Here is a 19,206-nt window from a genome sequence, read left to right on the forward strand (position 1 = left end):
TAATTGCATCTCTAAGGAGATCCACCACAAACATGATTCCTGCACGATCCAATCTGTAGCGTCTCAATAATTCCCTGTCATCCAGTGTTTGCAGGACATCTCTCCTGCCTCCTCTGTTGGCCATTTTGTGCAGCTGCTTAGGGTAACTCCTAAGCCACTAAAAGTCCTCTTCCCTGCTCTTAGCAGATCTCGCCTTATAGGAGCCCTTTTAAGCGCTAGGACTCTTGAGGAATAGCTTTTATATTAACTGGGATTTTCGTGTCACTTTTAGGGGAAATTCTAAGAAAACGTCATGCCTCTGAGAATTTTCTTAGAATTTGGCCGCTAGGAGCCACTTTTTGCACAAAAATTCTTTAGAGATACGGGCCCTGAGTGTTTAGAGATTTGAATATTTTTGTGTTGTAGGTTGATGCTTTGAGATTTTACTTGAGAAGTGTGTGCAACAACTGAACATTGTGTGTAGTGTTTTGACAACAAGGTGATGTGTAATTGACATCAGTGTGTAAACAAGGAAAGTCTGAGTCTAATGCAGATAAGGGAGTGTGAAGTAGTGCCAAATTGGGTCAAGCAATTGGTACATGAAAATTGTGCCAAATTTTTGCTTTTTGTGTGTTAATGTCACAGATGTCAGTTGGCCAGCCTATGTTGTCTGTTATTTTAGTTTGGTTTTGACTATTGTTTGCTGTGGTATTTTCATATCGTTTGCTGTGATTGTGTGCATGGTCGTTTGCTGTGGTGTTTTCATATTGGTTGCTGTGGTATTTTCATATTGTTTGCTGTGATTGTGTGCATGGTGTTGTGTGTGCTGTTTGACAACAAGGACGGGGGGAGGGAACTCCCCAGCTGACAGGGACGCAGCCCATCACTGCTAAATGATCCCCAATTGATTGGTTGGCCAATGAGAGGAACTCCTTCAAAAAGGAGCGGGGACTGAACAGAAGGAGGATTCTACGGGGACAAATGCAAGAGCACAGAGAGAAGCGACAACCGGTATTCCGCTACTCCCATTCAGACTTCGGAGGCACAACCACGGCTCGACTACTGAGCAAAGGGAAGTACCTGAATCTCTCCTGAAAAATTACTTTCACCGTGTGCAACCAGAGTAGCCAATTATTCTTATTATCGTCCAGGCAGGCTCGCTCTACATACTACAAGCGGTGGTCCAAGGGAAGAAAAGAGCGGTACTGCGCGGAGCCGACGGCGGTCCTAGACCGGAGTGGACATATGCCAAAGCAGCCGTAGGCTACGAGACATTTTCTGGTTTTAAAGGACAGAGATATTGTTTTTAGTATTTGAACATTTTATCCTTTATTATATCATTAAAAACCATTTTCTGCATTTGTCTCTCAGCTGTGTGACTGTGGCCCAAGGATAACACCTGCTTTTAACCGTGTCACTAGTGTGACATTAACAATTGTGAAAAACTGTAATTACAGTAACATGAGTAGTTATAATTCGTTACTTCCACCCCTGCTCAGCTGCAGTAATGTGTGATCATTTGGACATGTGGGATCATTTGGACAGCACAATAAATAATTTATGATTTACAGTAAACACCACCTTATCTCCTTCCAATCTGAAAGGTAACCTTTGATTTTCTTGTCAATCTTTGGCTAAGTTAGTGACTGAAGTGTTATGAGTTACAAAGTGAGTTTGTATAGATGTTGACAAAAGGTGTGTCCTGATTCTTTTGCTGACTCTACTCAGTACTTTATCAGCAAGGGAGTGAATTTTATGACTTTCTTTGGGAATTCCCGCAGCCATAGAAACCCTATATGGATAGCTTATAAAGGCGCCAGCAACTCTTTACTTGACGTCAGTAGCAGGTAAAGAGAACTGTGCAAGAAGGATCCAGTCTGTACAGGTAAGTTACAAATCAACATTTACCTATTTGTCTTAAACAGGAAGAGGAAGTGGTGGATCTTAACATTTCTGTCATACATTTTCAGTCTTCATCCTTATGGTCCCTAATCTGTACAAACTGTAACTACTGTAACAGTTGTGTTGGTGACAAATGAATATAAGTAATAACACACACACACTTAAGTGTATTTCTGTGACTTCATAAGAACATAAGTTTAGTGATGAGAAGAGACCATTCACCCTGCTAGGTCCATCTTTCTGTCTATGGAGTGTAGCTAAAATAAATACATTTTAAGCTGTGATTAGATTTATATATAAGGTAAGAGATGGAGTATTCATCATTTCCTAGAGAAAAACAAGACATGCATTTGACAGCTGCTATGTTTCTTTCCTCTTGGATACAAACTTTAGAAAGCCTTCCTGTTAGATTTCTTACCAGGGTTACTGAAGGATAAATGGCCTTCCACAACCACCTTACTCTTGTGCAGAAAATACTGCTGGCAATTTTTTGTTTTCCTCTGCTTCCATTCTACCTGTGGTATGTGTGTAAGTACAATTGCAGTGATAATTTTTATTCTTGATAATGTCTTGTCTGAATGACTTTCAGCTGTTATAGTGCATCGTTCAAAATTATGAGGGGATGTAGATGAAGAAGTGACTTGCATAGTTGTTTTGCACTATATTTTGCATGCCATCTAACATGTTATCTGCAACCCCCACTAAATGTCTTAGGCTTCTGTGCCAGTGAAGACAAAAACGATAAAGATGATAGCCAGGAATACAAACTTGGTAAGTAAAATAAGGCTAACGTAAGATAATGTTAGTTCATTATGGCAATGATCCACATTGTCCAAAGTGAGCATATCGGATAATGACGCAGTGGCTGTGCTATATATTTACTGTGAATGACAAGACTATGCTTTGACGTGTCTCACAGAGCGCAGGGAGAAGGCCAGAGCAGATGCGGTTGATGGACACAGTGATAAGGGTGAGAGACATTTACTGGTGTGTGACATAATACAGAAACACATCCATCAGTTCTTCTGAAAATAGAGCATTGCAAGATGACCAAACATGTCTTGTCTGAATGACTTTCAGCTGTTATAGTGCATCGTTCAAAATTATGAGGGGATGTAGATGAAGAAGTGACTTGCATAGTTGTTTTGCACTATATTTTGCATGCCATCTAACATGTTATCTGCAACCCCCACTAAATGTCTTAGGCTTCTGTGCCAGTGAAGACAAAAACGATAAAGATGATAGCCAGGAATACAAACTTGGTAAGTAAAATAAGGCTAACGTAAGATAATGTTAGTTCATTATGGCAATGATCCACATTGTCCAAAGTGAGCATATCGGATAATGACGCAGTGGCTGTGCTATATATTTACTGTGAATGACAAGACTATGCTTTGACGTGTCTCACAGAGCGCAGGGAGAAGGCCAGAGCAGATGCGGTTGATGGACACAGTGATAAGGGTGAGAGACATTTACTGGTGTGTTACATAATACAGAAACACATCCATCAGTTCTTCTGAAAATAGAGCATTGCAAGATGACCAAACATTGTGAGCCTTTTACATACCTGACACGTCAACGGTCGTAAAAAATGTTAATAAAAAACTAATGCCCTCTCATAGCTTTTTTTCCTTATTCACCTTACATATGGAAAACGTACAGAATTAGACATTTTGTTTTCCAGGCCTGGGAATATTGCGATTTTTTTTTTTTTACATAACCATTAAGTTTTTGAAAATTCGATTTTTTTAAGAATGATCATGCTTCTGGTCATTTTGTTTGTAAGCTTATCATGTACATTTTGATATATAAACTAGAAAGGTTTACATTTATGTGCTTGCTAGCTCGCTATTTGTCATTCTTTGAGACAGGGAGTCAGGTGGCTGAGCGGTTAGGGAAGCGGGCTAGTAATCTGAAGGTTGCCAGTTCGATTCCTGGCTGTGCAAAATAACATTGTCCTTGGGCAAGGCACTTCACCCAACTTACCTCGGGGGGAATGTCCCTGTACTTACTGTAAGTCGCTCTGGATAAGAGCGGCTGCTAAATGACTAAATGTAATGTAAATGTAGTCCATATTTATGCTTCAAATCCCACAAGCATCTCAAGGTTACATTATGATAGTAGTTGTAAGGCTACTTTCCTCATAATTTTTTGTGCACTACAGGAAAAGAAGTAAGGAAAAATGGAGTTGCATATGAAAATGAGGGTAAAAAAAAGTTCATTTCTGATTAAAAGGCATGCAAAGAATGTGTTTTTCTGCTTTTAACAAAATGAATCTAATGGAGATAATTCAGCCAGGAGTCTACTGCACCCTAAAAATGTGTTGGCATGGACTTTATTACAGGTTTCGTTGGTGATGACTATAAAACAGAGCTTGGCAGGAAGACTGAATATGGTGAGTCTGTATAAACCAGGTACAGAGAAAGCTTTCTTTTTTTCCCCAATGAATGGTGCGTTTTGTAAATCATCAAATCAAAATGTATTTGTATAGCCCTTTTTACAAGCAATGGCACAGAGGGCTTCATATACACCCATAGAACTGCCCCTCAACCAACCTAAACCTAAAAGGAAAAACTCCCAGAAAAACTCACTAGAGGAGAAAAATTAAATAATTTGTAGCCCATGCAGCAAAGCTTGAAGTACATGGTTTGTTTTGCTGTGCTTCTCATTTTAGCTTTCCCATGGGACACATCCAACCTGAAGTCAATGTGCATTTCTTTCGATAAACTCAAACATATTGATGCTTATGCAATTAAGGTAAGCCTTCCTATTATTGGAATCTGTCTTTATAAAATTGCTGTTGAAAATACGTTGTACTTTTTGGTAGGGTAATTTTTGAACGGACAAATGAATGCTTTGTTTTTCAAACATTGGTGTCATTGCATTATGTTAGAGCTGTGCATCTGCAAGGGGGGAAAGTTGCTGTGATTGTGCTCTTTGGTCTCAGGTGAAAGCCGAGGACACTGTGGAGGCCCTGGTCCAGGAGCTGCTGAAGGGGACTAAGAGTGACATGGAGAAGCTGAGGGCTATCTGGATGTGGGTCACACACCACATTGGTGAGTCTGCTCTAGAGGGCAAGGTTTATTGTTTACTGTTTTTCACGATTGCTAAAACACATTTCTTGAAACAGTCAACCATTTTCTCCACACTGTAAACACAAAACCAAATATTCAAACTCAATTTCCAAAACCTCTGACTCTTCTGGGAAAATCAAACACTCGCTCCTAAACCATGTAACCTGTGCTCAAAATCAAACTATGCTTTCAGATCATAAAAACAACCAATCAATATATAAACACTATGGAGAAATCATTAGACACAACACAAAAAATGGAGAACACAGCATCCAGGCCATGTAGTTACATGTAAAGAAGAATTTGTTTATGTTTACACAGTAAATTCATTTACTGTAGCAATAAAGAAAATTGATTTTGGATTTTGAAACACTGGATTTTGGTGTTTCAACACCCATTGACACTTTCCTGATGTATGACTATGTTTAGCCTGTGTTCTGCACCCCCTCTTTCACCAACCGTCTCTGGAGGAGGGGATTCCTCACTGAATTGCTCATCCCAAGGTTACTTAAATTCTTTCTCCTCAAGTGAGTTTTTCTGGGAGTTTTTCCTTGTCTTCCTTGGAGCTTGAGGTTGGCTGAGGGGCAGTTCTATGGGTGTATGTGAAGCCCTCTGTGACATTGCTTTTAAAAAGGACTATACAAATACTGTAAATTTGATTTGAAAATATTACAGTAACCATCACAACTTAGTACTGTCAACAAAGAAAAAACCCTCTGGTGTGCTGGATCCAGCCTTGAAAACACTCCACATCTAAGTTACCAAAGGCCAATTCCATTGCCTGTAGTTCAGTCAAGACACTCACGTGATTGATTTCACCATTTATTCATATACATGAAAAATAGGTTTAACATTGGCGGAATGGATGTACATGGGGAAGCACTCCCCGCCTTCATTGCAGCATGCATGACATGAGGCAGGGAGCAACGAGTTAAATCCCCAAAACACCGACACACCGCCAGTCTATACTATGTGTAGAGCGGAGCGTCGCTCCTCCTGAGCCACAGGAGGACCACATGGCATCCCACTATTTACTAGTGACGAAAAACAAGGTGTTTTCTGGATGCCTCATGGTCATGCTATCATCAACGATGACTAAGGCTATGTGTGTACAAAGCCACAGGATACATGCGGACCACATGGGTCACCGGAGGTCTCGCGCCCACTCAGCTTCTTGAGCGCCCGCTCAGCTTCTTGAGCGCCCGCTCAGCTTCTTGAGCGCCCGCTCAGCTTCTTGAGCGCCCGCTCAGCTTCTTGAGCGCCCGCTCAGCTTCTAGAGCGCCCGCTCAGCTTCTAGAGCGCCCGCTCAGCTTCTAGAGCGCCCGCTCAGCTTCTAGAGCGCCCGCTCAGCTTCTAGAGCGCCCGCTCAGCTTCTAGAGCGCCCGCTCAGCTTCTAGAGCGCCCGCTCAGCTTCTAGAGCGCCCGCTCAGCTTCTAGAGCGCCCGCTCAGCTTCTTGAGCGCCCGCTCAGCTTCTTGAGCGCCCGCTCAGCTTCTTGAGCGCCCGCTCAGCTTCTTGAGCGCCCGCTCAGCTTCTTGAGCGCCCGCTCAGCTTCTTGAGCGCCCGCTCAGCTTCTTGAGCGCCCGCTCAGCTTCTTGAGCGCCCGCTGCCTAGAGTAGACAAGCATTATGCCTAGAGTAGACAGTCGCTGAGCGTTATCCAATGCAAGCCTCTATTGTGTACCAGCTGCAAGCATGGCCCGTCACAGTCACAGTCTCTGTTCTCAAGTGCTCATGAGTTCTGCGCTTCCACGATGTCCAGCGCGGACACCAGATGCAGCCGCCCCATTCGGAAGGAATGCGCCGTATACAGCTCCGGGGACAGGCCACAGCGCTCGCACAGAACTCTGTGGCGTTGCGTGAGCCACGATCTGGTCGTGGCCTTGCGTGCTGCGTCACTGGTAAACAGGGGCTCATCAGGTGTTGCCCGGGGGCGGTACAGCGGGTACCGGCGCATGAGAGGGGACAAAAGGTAGTTAGTTTGGACCATCACAGTGGGGATGCCTTTACACGTCACATCAGTTTGAAGTAGGCCGTACTCCGTATACCAGTGAACATCCCACTTCCCATTATGAAATGGGACATGCATGGTGAGATCGCAAGACGGATAGAAAGTAGCACATCTAGAGGGGCATGTAGACATATTCACTGTACCACAGAAACCAATGGCGCTTTTTTAATGTGCTGTGTTACAGCAGTAATTTTGGTGTCCCCCTCAGGAATTGCTCTTGAGAAAATGTCATATAATTGTCCCCCCCAAAGTTGATAGCAGATTTTCGCCAATGACAGCACTGCAACGGAACCACCCCGCCCTACTACAGCACGGAAATGCAACCGCAGGAGAACGGAAAATACGCTATTAAAATAGTCCAGTGCACAACGCTCATTCAATTAATCGACCTCAGCGCTCCCGACAACGTGTCGAAGATGTGCGGACTGCTGTGGCAGCCAATGTCAACCGAACAGAACCTGTTACCACGGGTCGTGGACGTTTTTGAGAGAATCAATTGTTTAAGCTGAAGTCGGGTGAAGTACAGAGTTAATGTTTATTTGACGTAGATGTAAACATAATAACGTTATCAACATAACATCATCGACACAAACATAAGACAATAACACAAAGACAATTCCATACAGCTCCATCTAGCATTCTAGAATGGGACTGGGAGAATCCAGACCACCAGCACTATGCAGCTGATGGCCCTGAACCCCCCCAAGAACATTCTTCAACAGACCAATTTACATTTATGCATTTAGCAGACGCTTTTATCCAAAGCGACTTCCAAGAGAGCTTTACAAAAGAGCATAGGTCACTGATCATAACAACGAGATAGCCCCAAACATTGCGAGCAGCCAAAACATGAAGCATACATTGTGGAAAACCAAATAAGTTCCAAAGGGAAGAACCATAAGAGCATGCAGTTAAACAAGTTACAATTGAACAACATGAAACTCCCCACAAGAGTGCAAGAGTGTACCTGTAGAAAAAACAGTAAAAATATTTCACAGCGAGTACAAGAATTTGAAACCGTTACAACTAACCAACAAGAGCAACAAGTCTCTCAATACGAGTCATTGTGATCCTGGAGGAAACTAACATCAGGTCCAGCCCAGCGTTCCTAAGTGCCGTTGTACTCCCGAAACAAGTGCGTCTTGAGCCTTTTCTTGAAGGTGGGGAGACAGTCAGTGTCCCTGATGGAGGTGGGGAGTCGATTCCACCATTGGGGGGCCAGACAGGAGAAGAGCTTGTGTTGGGACCGGGCGCTCTTGAGCGGTGGGACCACCAGACGGTTGTCAGAAGAAGACCGTAGGTGGCGGGGGGGGGGGGGGGTGTAAGGCTGGAGGAGAGACTTGATGTAGTCGGGTGCAGTCCCGTTCACCGCTCGGAAGGTCAGTACCAGAGTCTTGAATCTGATACGGGCCGTGATGGGAAGCCAGTGGAGGGAAATGAGGAGCGGGGTAACATGGGAGCGTCTGGGTAGATTGAAGACCAGACGGGCCGCCACGTTCTGAATCCTCTGGAGAGGGCGGGTTGCGCATGCTGGGAGACCGGCGAGCAGCGAGTTGCAGTAGTCCAACTTTGAGAGGACAAGTGCTTGGACTAGCAGCTGGGTGGAATGCTCAGATAGGTATCTCCTGATCTTCCGGATGTTGTAGAGGGTGAATCTACACGACCGGGAGACCGCAGCAATGTGGGCTGTGAGGGAGAGCTCGTCATCCATGGTCACCCTGAGGTTCCTGGCAGAGGATGAAGGGATTTTATAGATACGACAGTTCTCAAAAGTCATTGGTCCATCCTACAGACATGCAGCTATACCAAATCTCTTCGTTTATTGGTTAACCTGTTTACGCTCCTGTTTCGCCCGCGAGACAAAAATGCTGCCTCCCCCTTCCTCAGTTACGACGCACTAAATTCTAAAAAATATATTTTTTAGACGCTACACATGTTATACATCGTTGGAAAGCTACGATTCTTGTGCTTCCATTGAAATAAACCAATTCAAGATCAAGTCGCAATAGCAAGCAAAGTCAACGTCTTTTTCCGGTGAACATTCCTTCAACAATGCCAAAGAAAAAAGTTGTACTCACCCTAAGTTGTTCAAATAGGTCCAGGTGTGCAAATCATGCCATCAAAACTTGATCTGCGTAAGTCCCAAGGGTTCAAAGTATCTAACCATGTAAAGTAATTCGTCCAAATACAATGTTTTACGTTCATGAATAGCCATTATCCTTTGTTTCATTATGCAAGTTAGCCGACGGAAGAAACAACTTGTTCACATAAAAGTGTTATTTTCTCCGATTTATCAACGGAGTATTTACAAAATGAAGGTCTCAAAATGTCCGTTGAACCCTCCCCTTTTGATTGACACCTTGTTCGACCCAATAGGAGCTTCCATGCCCCGTTGACAGCCCTCTAAAGCCAACTAGGTCTGTGCGTCCTGCCCCCCGCCCCCCCCCCCCCCCCCCACACTGGTTCTAAACAAATTTCTCGAACTGGCTTCGACTGGCTCTGAAATTAGCTCGTTAGCCTTGTAGCTGACAGCTAGCTGAAAATGCCAATACCTCATTTGTATGCGTCTGTGGAGCCTTCAAAATAACAGTCGATTGCGCAATATGGTTGACAGAATCAGTGTTCTTTGTGCGCCAATCCTTGGAATCAGATAAAGCACTCCAATGTGTTCATGCTTCAGTTTTTGTGTTTCAGTATTACTAATTAGGGATTTAGCTATTATATATGATATTTCTAAGTACCAGAGATGGGCCAGAGATAACAATTATGAAAAATAATACCTTTTTATTTGACCTTGACCTTGGTTACAAAGGGTCATTTTGGAGTCTCCAAAAGACCCTTTTAGAAAATTCCTGGATGTACTCTTATAAAAACATGTGTCAAATATGAATATATTGTGGTATTATGTTTGACTTTTGATTTGAATTGGGTAAGGCTTCAACCTGTGGTCCAATTTAGTCTTCCAGATAATACCTACCACCTCTAGGCCTATTCAGGCCTCTGTTTTCAAAACAAAATCTAGGCGGAAATAGAAATTTTCACTTTCCTTGTGTTCAAGCTTCTATTACTCAACACTAGAAGGACTGACAGGGGTCCTGACAACAGGGGACATAACTTCAGAGTGTCAGCTTTCAAAAGAGATCATTTACATGCATGTACTCCAAATGGTTCAAGAACAGCTTCCAATTTACTTTGGGTATGCTGTTTAGGCGTTTTCAGGCAAATTTAACAGGAACATGAAAAGGTTAACTCCTAAGAACAATACAGTTGAATCCACATTGTCTCCAGACCAACTGTCTCTTCCTCCCTAGGTGACAAGAACTTTCCCAGGTCACCTAGACTTCCCGTCTCCTAGTTAGGTGTCATAAAACTGCAAATGGCATCTCTACCAAATGGAGTTGAATCAACATTCATTGTATCAAGCTTCTTAACCAACTGTAAACTTCTCCTAAAACACATTCATTGTACATAGGCCCAAAATTTCTTTCACACACGCCAGCACACACTGAACAGACGCTTTGACGGGTGGCGAGGCAGGAACTTGGACGCTTCGGTCACGTCCGCTTGCCCAGCCGCGCGCCTGCGATTATCATATGAATGGCGTTGTCCACGTAACGCAGGAAAAGGGCCCGCATGGAACCAAGCCGTTAATGCTGGCCACTGAGGTCCCTTGTAAGGCGCTCTTGCCTGACCATTAGTGTGTGGCTACACCTATTGACTAGTCTGAACGGACGGAGAGGAGAAACCTGAAGTCCTATCATGACCCTTGGCTACTCTTTGGACAAGTGCATCCACAACGCTGGCTCTCGGAGCGCAGGCTATTGCACACATGACTAACTGTCGGTGGCTCAGACAGACCGGCATAAAACCCACGAGTCAGGACATTCGGACACAAACAACGATTGGGATGCTTCTGATGCAGCACAGTCTCCCACTTTCACAGGGGTTGACGGTATTCACTTGCCCTTTTGACGAGGGCACAGATCGGGGAAGCGTCCCCCGCAGGCTAACTGCAGCATGAAGATACCCATGCAATCAGCATAGCGACAAACATTTACGTTAATCGATACACAGCATTGGGCCAACAGCGGACGACTGGTTGGGACCGTCCTCCTCCCTCTGCCTCTCAGATTGTTTCCCACCATTCTTACATCCATCCAACACGTGCCACCTGTGCATTCTGAACTGGATTATATTCTGGGCAATTGGTTTGATCACATCATTAGAAACAAGTGTGAACAATTCAGAGTAATTGTGTTTTACAGATGACAACTTTGTTGTAGTTGTGTTTACTGTTTGCCGCCTGTGTTTACCATTTTGCAGCACAAGTGCATCACAGTGCAAAATGTGTTTAGTGAATGAGAATGAGTTTTGCCAAAAGAGTGTCTGATTTGACAAATTGGTTTAGTTCACTGAACCTTTGATTCAGAGAATGGGGTTTAGTGTTTTAGCAATTGTGAAAAACTAATTTCATGCCCGTTAACAGGATGTTGCTCTTGAGGTTGGCGCACAGGAACCAAAGAGGTCAGTGTCCATAGTCATGTCAACCCTAAGAGCGTGTCACGCAATACCTGAAGGAGGGGGATTTTTGACAGATGATCGCTTTGGCTCTTTGTTTTCCAAACGCAAAGTGACACAATTTACTGGATGCAGAACACAAATGACAGCAGCACCTTTGTTGCTTCTGTGGTTGAGTTATTTGCATGGCAACGCTGGATGTTAAGGAGTCTGCAATGCGAATGACTCCTCCCCTCGGGGTGAATATAGGCACAGTATTGTCCGTTCAATCTCTTGATCCCTAACTAGCCCTGCTGACTTATGTCCTTACAGAATATGATGTTGTGGGCCTCCAAAACCCTGATCTCAGATCAGGCTCCCCCAGTGATGTCTTAAAGACAGGGAAAGGAGTGTGTGCAGGCTACGCTGGCCTGTTCCAAGCTATGTGCAGGTAGCTCCCACCAAGCTCTTTCAATCCAATCAACATTACAAACTTATAATCAAAAGGTTTGTTGGTCGGGTTAAGTTAAGATATAAACTACATAATATGTCACATATGTTCTGGGTGTGCATTTGTGTTTGTGTGTGTGAGTGTGTTTGTTGTGTTTGTGTGTGTGTATGTGTGTGTGTTTGTAGGAGTGCATGGGATACTGTGGCAGTGTTATCCTCAGATTTTTGTTGCAGACATTACTTAAAAATTATCTTGAGTGTGTTTGCTTTACTAAATCCTATTACACTAATGTTGATCGGGCTGTACTGCACTGAGCTTGACTGCTTCCGTAAAGCGTGTCCACTGCTAAGAAGTACTGGCTTGCTGACCCCTGTCTGTGAATGCCTGTGATTGCCGTAACCAGCTTGTGGTGTAATTCAGTCTTGCAGGCATAGAGTGTCAGCAGGTGTCTGGGTATTCCAAGGGTGGAATGTACAAGCTGGGTGACCGCTTTACAGGGAGTGCTACCCACGCCTGGAATGCGGTCAGACTAGCAGGGACCTGGCATCTACTGGACAGCACATGGGGAGCTGGGAACACTGATAATCACTCCACATTCAAATTCGAGTGAGTGCGCTTCTCAAGCTCGTCTTTTAAGTTCCCCGCTAAGCATGTGTGCATTGCACTTCAGGAGCGCACTGAGGATAAAACAGAATGGAGTGGACAGACCATAAAGCTTGTCTCCTGGTGTTGCTTTTGCTTAAAGATACGATGAGTTCTACTTCCTGACGCACCCTGCTCTCTTTGTGGGAGATCATTTCCCGCTTGAGAGCCAGTGGCAGCTGCTCAACCCTCGGCTTTCCTTGAAGCAATTTGAGAACTCGATGCATCTGAGAAGCACGTTTTATAATTTGGCCCTCCTCTCTATACACCCTGAGACATATCTCATCCAATCAGGTCAGTAGTTTTTGCTGCTTTCCACATATTTATTTATTTATTTCTGTTGATATTATCAGGGACTCACTAGGTTGCTGAATAAAGTTTTGGTTTCGGTCTTGATATCACTCTTCACTAATGCGTGTGTACAGTAATGTATGTAACGTGTAATGATATCCTTGGCTTCTTTCCCCAATGCAGATGGAAAGACAACGATCACAGTTAAGAGTTCATCACCTGTGCTGTTCATGCACAACATGAATGGGAAACAGCGCAACGCTATCATGACACTCACACCAGATGGCATGAAGCTGGATGTCTACCCCCAGGAAACTGAAAAGCATTCCTTGAAAATATATGCAAAGGCCTTGAATTCTGGAGAGGAGGAAAAGTACAGCCAAGTGTGTGAGTATCAGCTCCAGTGCAAGGCGGTCAACAGGGAAATGCGGCTTCCGGATGACCTGAGTAACCCAGTGGGGCCCAGCTGGCTGACGGAGAGGAGGGGCCTCCAGCATCCCTCGCAGCGTGGCCCCATCGTCCACGCGGCTGACGGCCGCTGCTCCCTTCGCTTCCACGTGGCAAGCCACTTGGACCTCATGGCCATGCTGAGCGCCGCAGCCTTGACTGACGACGAGCAGAGGAGACACGTCTTTCAGTCCAGGCGAGGAGACTCTGTGGATTTCAGGGTGCAGGTCCCCAGGGCGGGGTTGTACGTGTTCAGCGTATATGGCAGGGACAAAGCAGAGATGGGGAGCTATGGGTTCCTCTGTAATTATCTGATCTCCTGCACCAACCCAACAGTGATGTGGCCCTTCTACCCACTGAGGTACGATTCCTGGAAAGAAGACTATGAGCTGGTGGAGCCCCTGTCAGGGGTCCTGCCAGCCAGTCGTACGGTCAAGTTTAAGATGAGGATCCCCCACGTGTCACAGGTCTCTGTGGGAGGCAGGGACACACAGGAGCTGCTCCTGGATGCAGATGGGTACTGGAGTGGCTGCTGCAGTACAGTGGGGTGCACCGACCTCAACATCATGATCCAATTCAATCCTGGCGACCGATCGCATTCCTTTGTTCTCAACTATCAAGTGGAGAGCCACTAGTGACCATTCTGTCTGCCTTTCGGCAGTTTGGCAAGAGGTGGATCTGACTAACATCCCTCTTCTAAGATGACATTGAGGCATGCTATTGAGCTTCTAAGAGAGGTTCAAGCAAATATTTTAAGGGTTTAGTAACTCGTACAAGATGTTGAAATTAAATTATATTCATCAGGAATTCTTTCAAGTTCTTGCATCGTGACCTCAGTTGATGGTTTATTCATATATACTACTATTACAGTTTTTCACAATTGCTAAAACACATTTCTTGAAACAGTCACCCATTTTCTAAAAACTGTAAACACAAAACCTCATCTTCAAGCACTATTTACAAGACCTCTGAATCCTCTTGCAAAATGAAACTTTCGCCTCAAAACAGTTTTACCTGTGCTCAAAATCAAACACTGCTGTCAAATCATAAACAAAGTGATCAAAATTATATACACTATCAAGCAGTCAGTAAACAATACACCAAAAAATAGAAAACACATTGTTCAAAACATATAGTTCTCAGGGAGAATTTTTTTTAAACGTAATCTCAAAACAAATTTCATATTTATCCGTTGTCTTTTGCTGAACAAAAACATGTTCTATCATAGTAGCTCAAAATTGATCAGAAATTACTACTCTGCTTTGCTCTATGCAATTGTTTTGTTCTTTCTCCTCCTTGTACCCCTATACAGTACTGTACCCTGCATCTCACTACTCACAACTCACTCTTGTTCTTTGTTGATATGAACCTGCAACCAGTCAAAATCTATTGAGCAGTCAGTACTGTTACTGTAACAAATGGAAAGCACAATTTTCAGGGCCATACAATTTGTTCATTGTACAGTATACAGCCTACAATGCACTGTACTACAGTATACAATACTGAAAGGGACAAAAATCAAAGGAGTAAACATGTGATCAATGTGCTTCTTCTTGTCTTTGGGATAGCTTAGGCCAGAGCACTTTGTCGACATCACAAGCAATATTTTCCCACCTTCAACAACCTTTTTGCTCTCTGAACTGGCTTATATTGGTTGTGTCACATCATTTGAAACAAGTGAAATCAATTTTGAGTGGTTGTGTTTAGTCAATGACATGTTTTCACTATTTGTATTTGATTGTTGCCATTTGTGTTTACCAGTATGGATGACATGTGCATTAGAGTGCAGAATGTGTTTTGTGTGAAATGGTTTAAGCTATTGACAACAGACAGGCACAATTAGCTACATGAGTTCAGGCAACTGAGATCTTTGTTCAGCCAATGGGTTTTAGTGTTTTAGCAATTGAGAAAAACTGTTATATTAGAGTGTAAACTGTTTCAAAGTGTTTTGGGGTTGTTGTTGGTCCGTGTACCTTGTGGCCATTGGTTTTTCTATTTTGCAACCCGTGTTGACAAACGCAAAATAGGGCCGTAATATCGTTTTGTCATTTTAGTAAGTCGAACACACATTTAAGTATAACGGCTTGTTTTTTGTTGTTTCATTTTTTGGGGGAATAACGTAATAACCATATAACACAAACGGTATTACGAGCCATTTATTCGTTTGTTTGATTATTCCATATCCTTTATGCTGGTATCTGCAAAAGATGAAAAATAGCCTCGTAATATCGTTTTGCCCATTTTGGATGTCAGAACCAGATTATGGGGAAAGGCTTAGTTTCCGTTGTTTTGTTTCATTTTGGAATTACGGAATATCCATATAACACAAACGGTATAACGAGCCATTTACTCGTTTGTTTGATTATTGCATATCCTTTATGCTGGTATCTGCAAAAAAATAAAAAATAGCCTCGTAATATCGTTTTGTCCATTTTGGATGTCAGAACCAGACGATGGGGAAAGGCTTGGTTTCCGTTGTTTTGTTTCATTTTGGAATTACGGAATAACCACATAACACAAACGGTATAACGAGCGATTTACTCATTTGTCTGATTATTCCATATCCTTTATGCTGGTATCTGCAAAAAATGAAAAATAGACTCGTAATGGCCGGGTTTCCCAGATTCGTTAAGAAGCTCTTAACGCTATGAGCTTCTTAGGAGCGTTCTAAGAGCGTTCTAGAGCGTTCTTAGAACGTTCCTAAGAAGCTCTTAGCGTTAAGAGCTTCTTAACGAATCTGGGAAACCCTGCCAATATCGTTTTGTCCATTTCGGATGTCAGAACCAGATTATGGGGAAAGGTTTGGTTTCCGTTGTTTTGTTTCATTTTGGAATTACGGAATAACCATATAACACAAACGGTATAACGAGCCATTTACTCGTTTATTTGATCGGCCGTATTATGCATACTGACACTAGTGAAAGAGAGAGAGGGGGGGGGGGGGGGAGATGTGCAACGATTGGGGGTGTTATTACTTCCGAACACCAGAGGGCAGCAACGACTAGCTTTTTTTTTTTTTTATCTGATGTGTAAAAAAAAGATTTTTCTTGTAGCGTACAGTAGCCTACTATCTTGACGACATAGCAGCAGGTTCTTAAGGAGAAAACACACACACCAAGCTGGATGCACATGGTGACCGAGTGTGCTAGTTGCAACTTTGTTCATAAATCTTTGATTAACCCGAAATTCTTTAATATATATTATAAACATTACAAGACGGGGCTCACACCCGTGCAAGAAACCCTCCCCAACCCTCCCTCCCCCCCACCTAAATTACTGCTTTCAGGTCTGTTGTACGTTTTAACCCTCGTGCTGCCTTCGGGTCACATGACCCAAAGGTTCATAACGAACCATCGTTGTGTTTACCCAATTTTACCCAATACAAAAACAAATAAAAATAATTTTCTTTTAACCTTCGCAATGTGGGGGGTCTGAGACAGCCCAACGGTTAAAAGAAAATGCTTCACTTTGTTTTTATATGCGGTAAAGTTGTCGCAATACGACGGTGGGTCACAATGACTGATGGGTCAGAATGACCCGAAGATAACACAAGGGTTAATGAAGTGTATTGAGGTCATGATGAGCAAGTTGAGGTCATGTGGGCTACCTTTGCAATTTACATAGACACACAACTGACAGAGGCACTGCTGTGGATACTTAAGTGCTGATCATATTCTATGTCCAAATTCAACTTCTTCAAAGTCCAAAAACAGCATGGAGCAGCAACGAGATATATACTACATTTGTAAATATCCTTTGACTCCAATTGGGCCTTTGATGCAATGCCATCTAAAATTTCCAGCTGATTCTACACTATTTTGGGGGACTTTCCATACCAGTACCGTGTGCCCAGTTCCTCTATTCTGTCCTACTACATGTGTTTTACAACACCAGTTACAGTCAGCCCTGGGTCATAGTCCTTCACCACTGCATGATACCATTCATTCTTCACATATCACACCCATCAAGTCAAAGTTCTGAAACCTGACACTCAAACGCCAGAACCACACCTCAAATCTGCCAAACCATACGCACATTTTGGGCCTTTGACTCAGTTTTCAATTTCATAAAACACTTTGCAAAACACAACACACAATTCTCCAGGTAACACACAAAAGTATAACGGGAAGCATCTTGATTTCCTTTTTAAAACACAACCAATCAAAATGCCACACTAATTCATCAGTGCCTTACACTAACTCCTCACATGTGCAAACACTCATTGCTTTACTCAACACCAACCAATCATGGCTTTAGAATAGGCCTATAAATAGCCTAATTTGAGTCAATTTACAGTTGTGGGTATAATTTGACCCTTTACTGTAGAAAAGATAACAGGTATGTATGTAACAATCTACTGTAATATACACATGTTCTAATGTACACACAATAGCCGTTTCAGCACAACACACGGTATACTATACACAAACATATATTTTAGCACCAATGTATTGCAGTGCACTGCATGAATGGTCACAGTCTGGTGGATTGCTGTATCATACCGTGCAACAGTACAGTGACTGTAAGAAGACATTCTGACAATATTGTAGAAAATAGTATATATTCCTGTATGATACAGTTCATGGCTATAAAATTAACCTATCTAAGAGCGAGTTATTCCCAGTAAATGAAGCAGCGCGTACATTACATTCAATACCTTCCCTTTCAAAGTAACTTCTAAATGTACTTACCTTGGAGTTAAAGGGAGTCAGGTGGCTGAGCAGTTAGGGAATTGGGCTAGTAATCAGACGGTTGCTAGTTCGATTCCGGCTGTGCAAAAATGACGTTGTGTCCTTGGGCAAGGCACTTCACCCTACATGCCTCGGGGGAATGTCCCTGTACTTACTGTAAGTCGCTCAGGATAAGAGCGTCTGCTAAATGACTAAATGTAATGTACCAGACACATTTTCAAAACTCTTTAAAGAGAACTTTCCTCCTCTCGTGACAAAAGTAGGACAGCTCTTACAACGTTGGACCCAACTTCCATTGTCGGTAGCAGGACAAATTAATTCGATAAAAATGTCTATTCTCCCAAAGTTTACATATCTCTTTCAGAGTGTTCCTGTTTTTATACCCAAGTCTTTTTTCCGTAAACTGGATGGAGTTATTTCAGCATTCATTTGGAATCATGAACCTGTCAGAGCAAGGAAAAGTTTCCTAACACAACCCAAATGTTTTGGTGGCATGGTTCTTCCAGATTTCCAATCCTACTACTGGGCATGTAACATCCGACCCATGTTGCACTGGCTATATGAAGACCCTGGTGCAGATGCACTTTCTTGGCAGGCCATCGAATCCAAGTCATGTAAACAATCTTCTGTAATAGAAAAATACTATTCTTTAAGATGTCAATAATTTTCTTTGGCCTAGAACAATTATTGCTGGGGTTTTAACTTCTGTAAAGATAACATAACCCTTTTGGCCTAAGACAGTATTGCTTAAGTTTCCGTTAAGACCCTGGTTGTTTTGCCCATACTAGGGATTTTTGCTGACAAGTTCTTCTTTTCTGTCTCAAGCTATGTTTTTCATATTGAACATCTGTATTAAGTTCTGTAACCCACTTCCTTATTTACTTTCTTGTTTATCGAAGAGTTCCTCTTTTGATAGACATGAACTATTGAACTAATGATGTAACTGTCTGGAATTACTGTATAAAAGGATGCTCAGATCAATTGCATTCTCAGTGAGCCCTTCTACTCCAGACATCATTTATGATACCGTTTTAAAACTGCTCCTACTTGCTTGCAAGAATAAACAGATAAAGACAAATTCTTCTGACCTCAGACATTCAATCATAGAAATTCCACCACACTTCATTGGCAGCTCTTGTGTATGCGCCCCTCTCCTCATCGTACACAGCTGACACGACAAACCTCTTGGTTAAAACATCCCTGAAAATATGGACTCAAATAAG

General features: G+C 43.0%; 1 protein-coding gene and 1 long non-coding RNA gene across 2 annotated transcripts; both read left to right on the forward strand.

Moving 5' to 3' along the window:
* Positions 1-2,295: 2,295 nt before the first annotated feature.
* LOC134037671 (uncharacterized) lies at positions 2,296-2,852 on the forward strand. Its single transcript, XR_009932558.1, has 3 exons — positions 2,296-2,409; positions 2,596-2,652; positions 2,801-2,852. It is a non-coding gene; the product is annotated as an uncharacterized LOC134037671 (long non-coding RNA).
* Positions 2,853-11,451: 8,599 nt separating this feature from the next.
* Positions 11,452-14,099, forward strand: LOC134038115 (kyphoscoliosis peptidase-like). Its single transcript, XM_062483733.1, has 5 exons — positions 11,452-11,488; positions 11,795-11,912; positions 12,333-12,518; positions 12,658-12,848; positions 13,029-14,099. Exons 1-5 carry the CDS (start codon positions 11,452-11,454, stop codon positions 13,925-13,927), a joined length of 1,431 nt encoding a protein of 476 aa, XP_062339717.1. The 3' UTR covers positions 13,928-14,099.
* The last annotated feature ends 5,107 nt before the right edge of the window (positions 14,100-19,206 follow it).

The sequence above is a fragment of the Osmerus eperlanus genome, chromosome 17 (genome assembly GCF_963692335.1).
Source record: "Osmerus eperlanus chromosome 17, fOsmEpe2.1, whole genome shotgun sequence".
NCBI classification, from domain to species: domain Eukaryota; kingdom Metazoa; phylum Chordata; class Actinopteri; order Osmeriformes; family Osmeridae; genus Osmerus; species Osmerus eperlanus.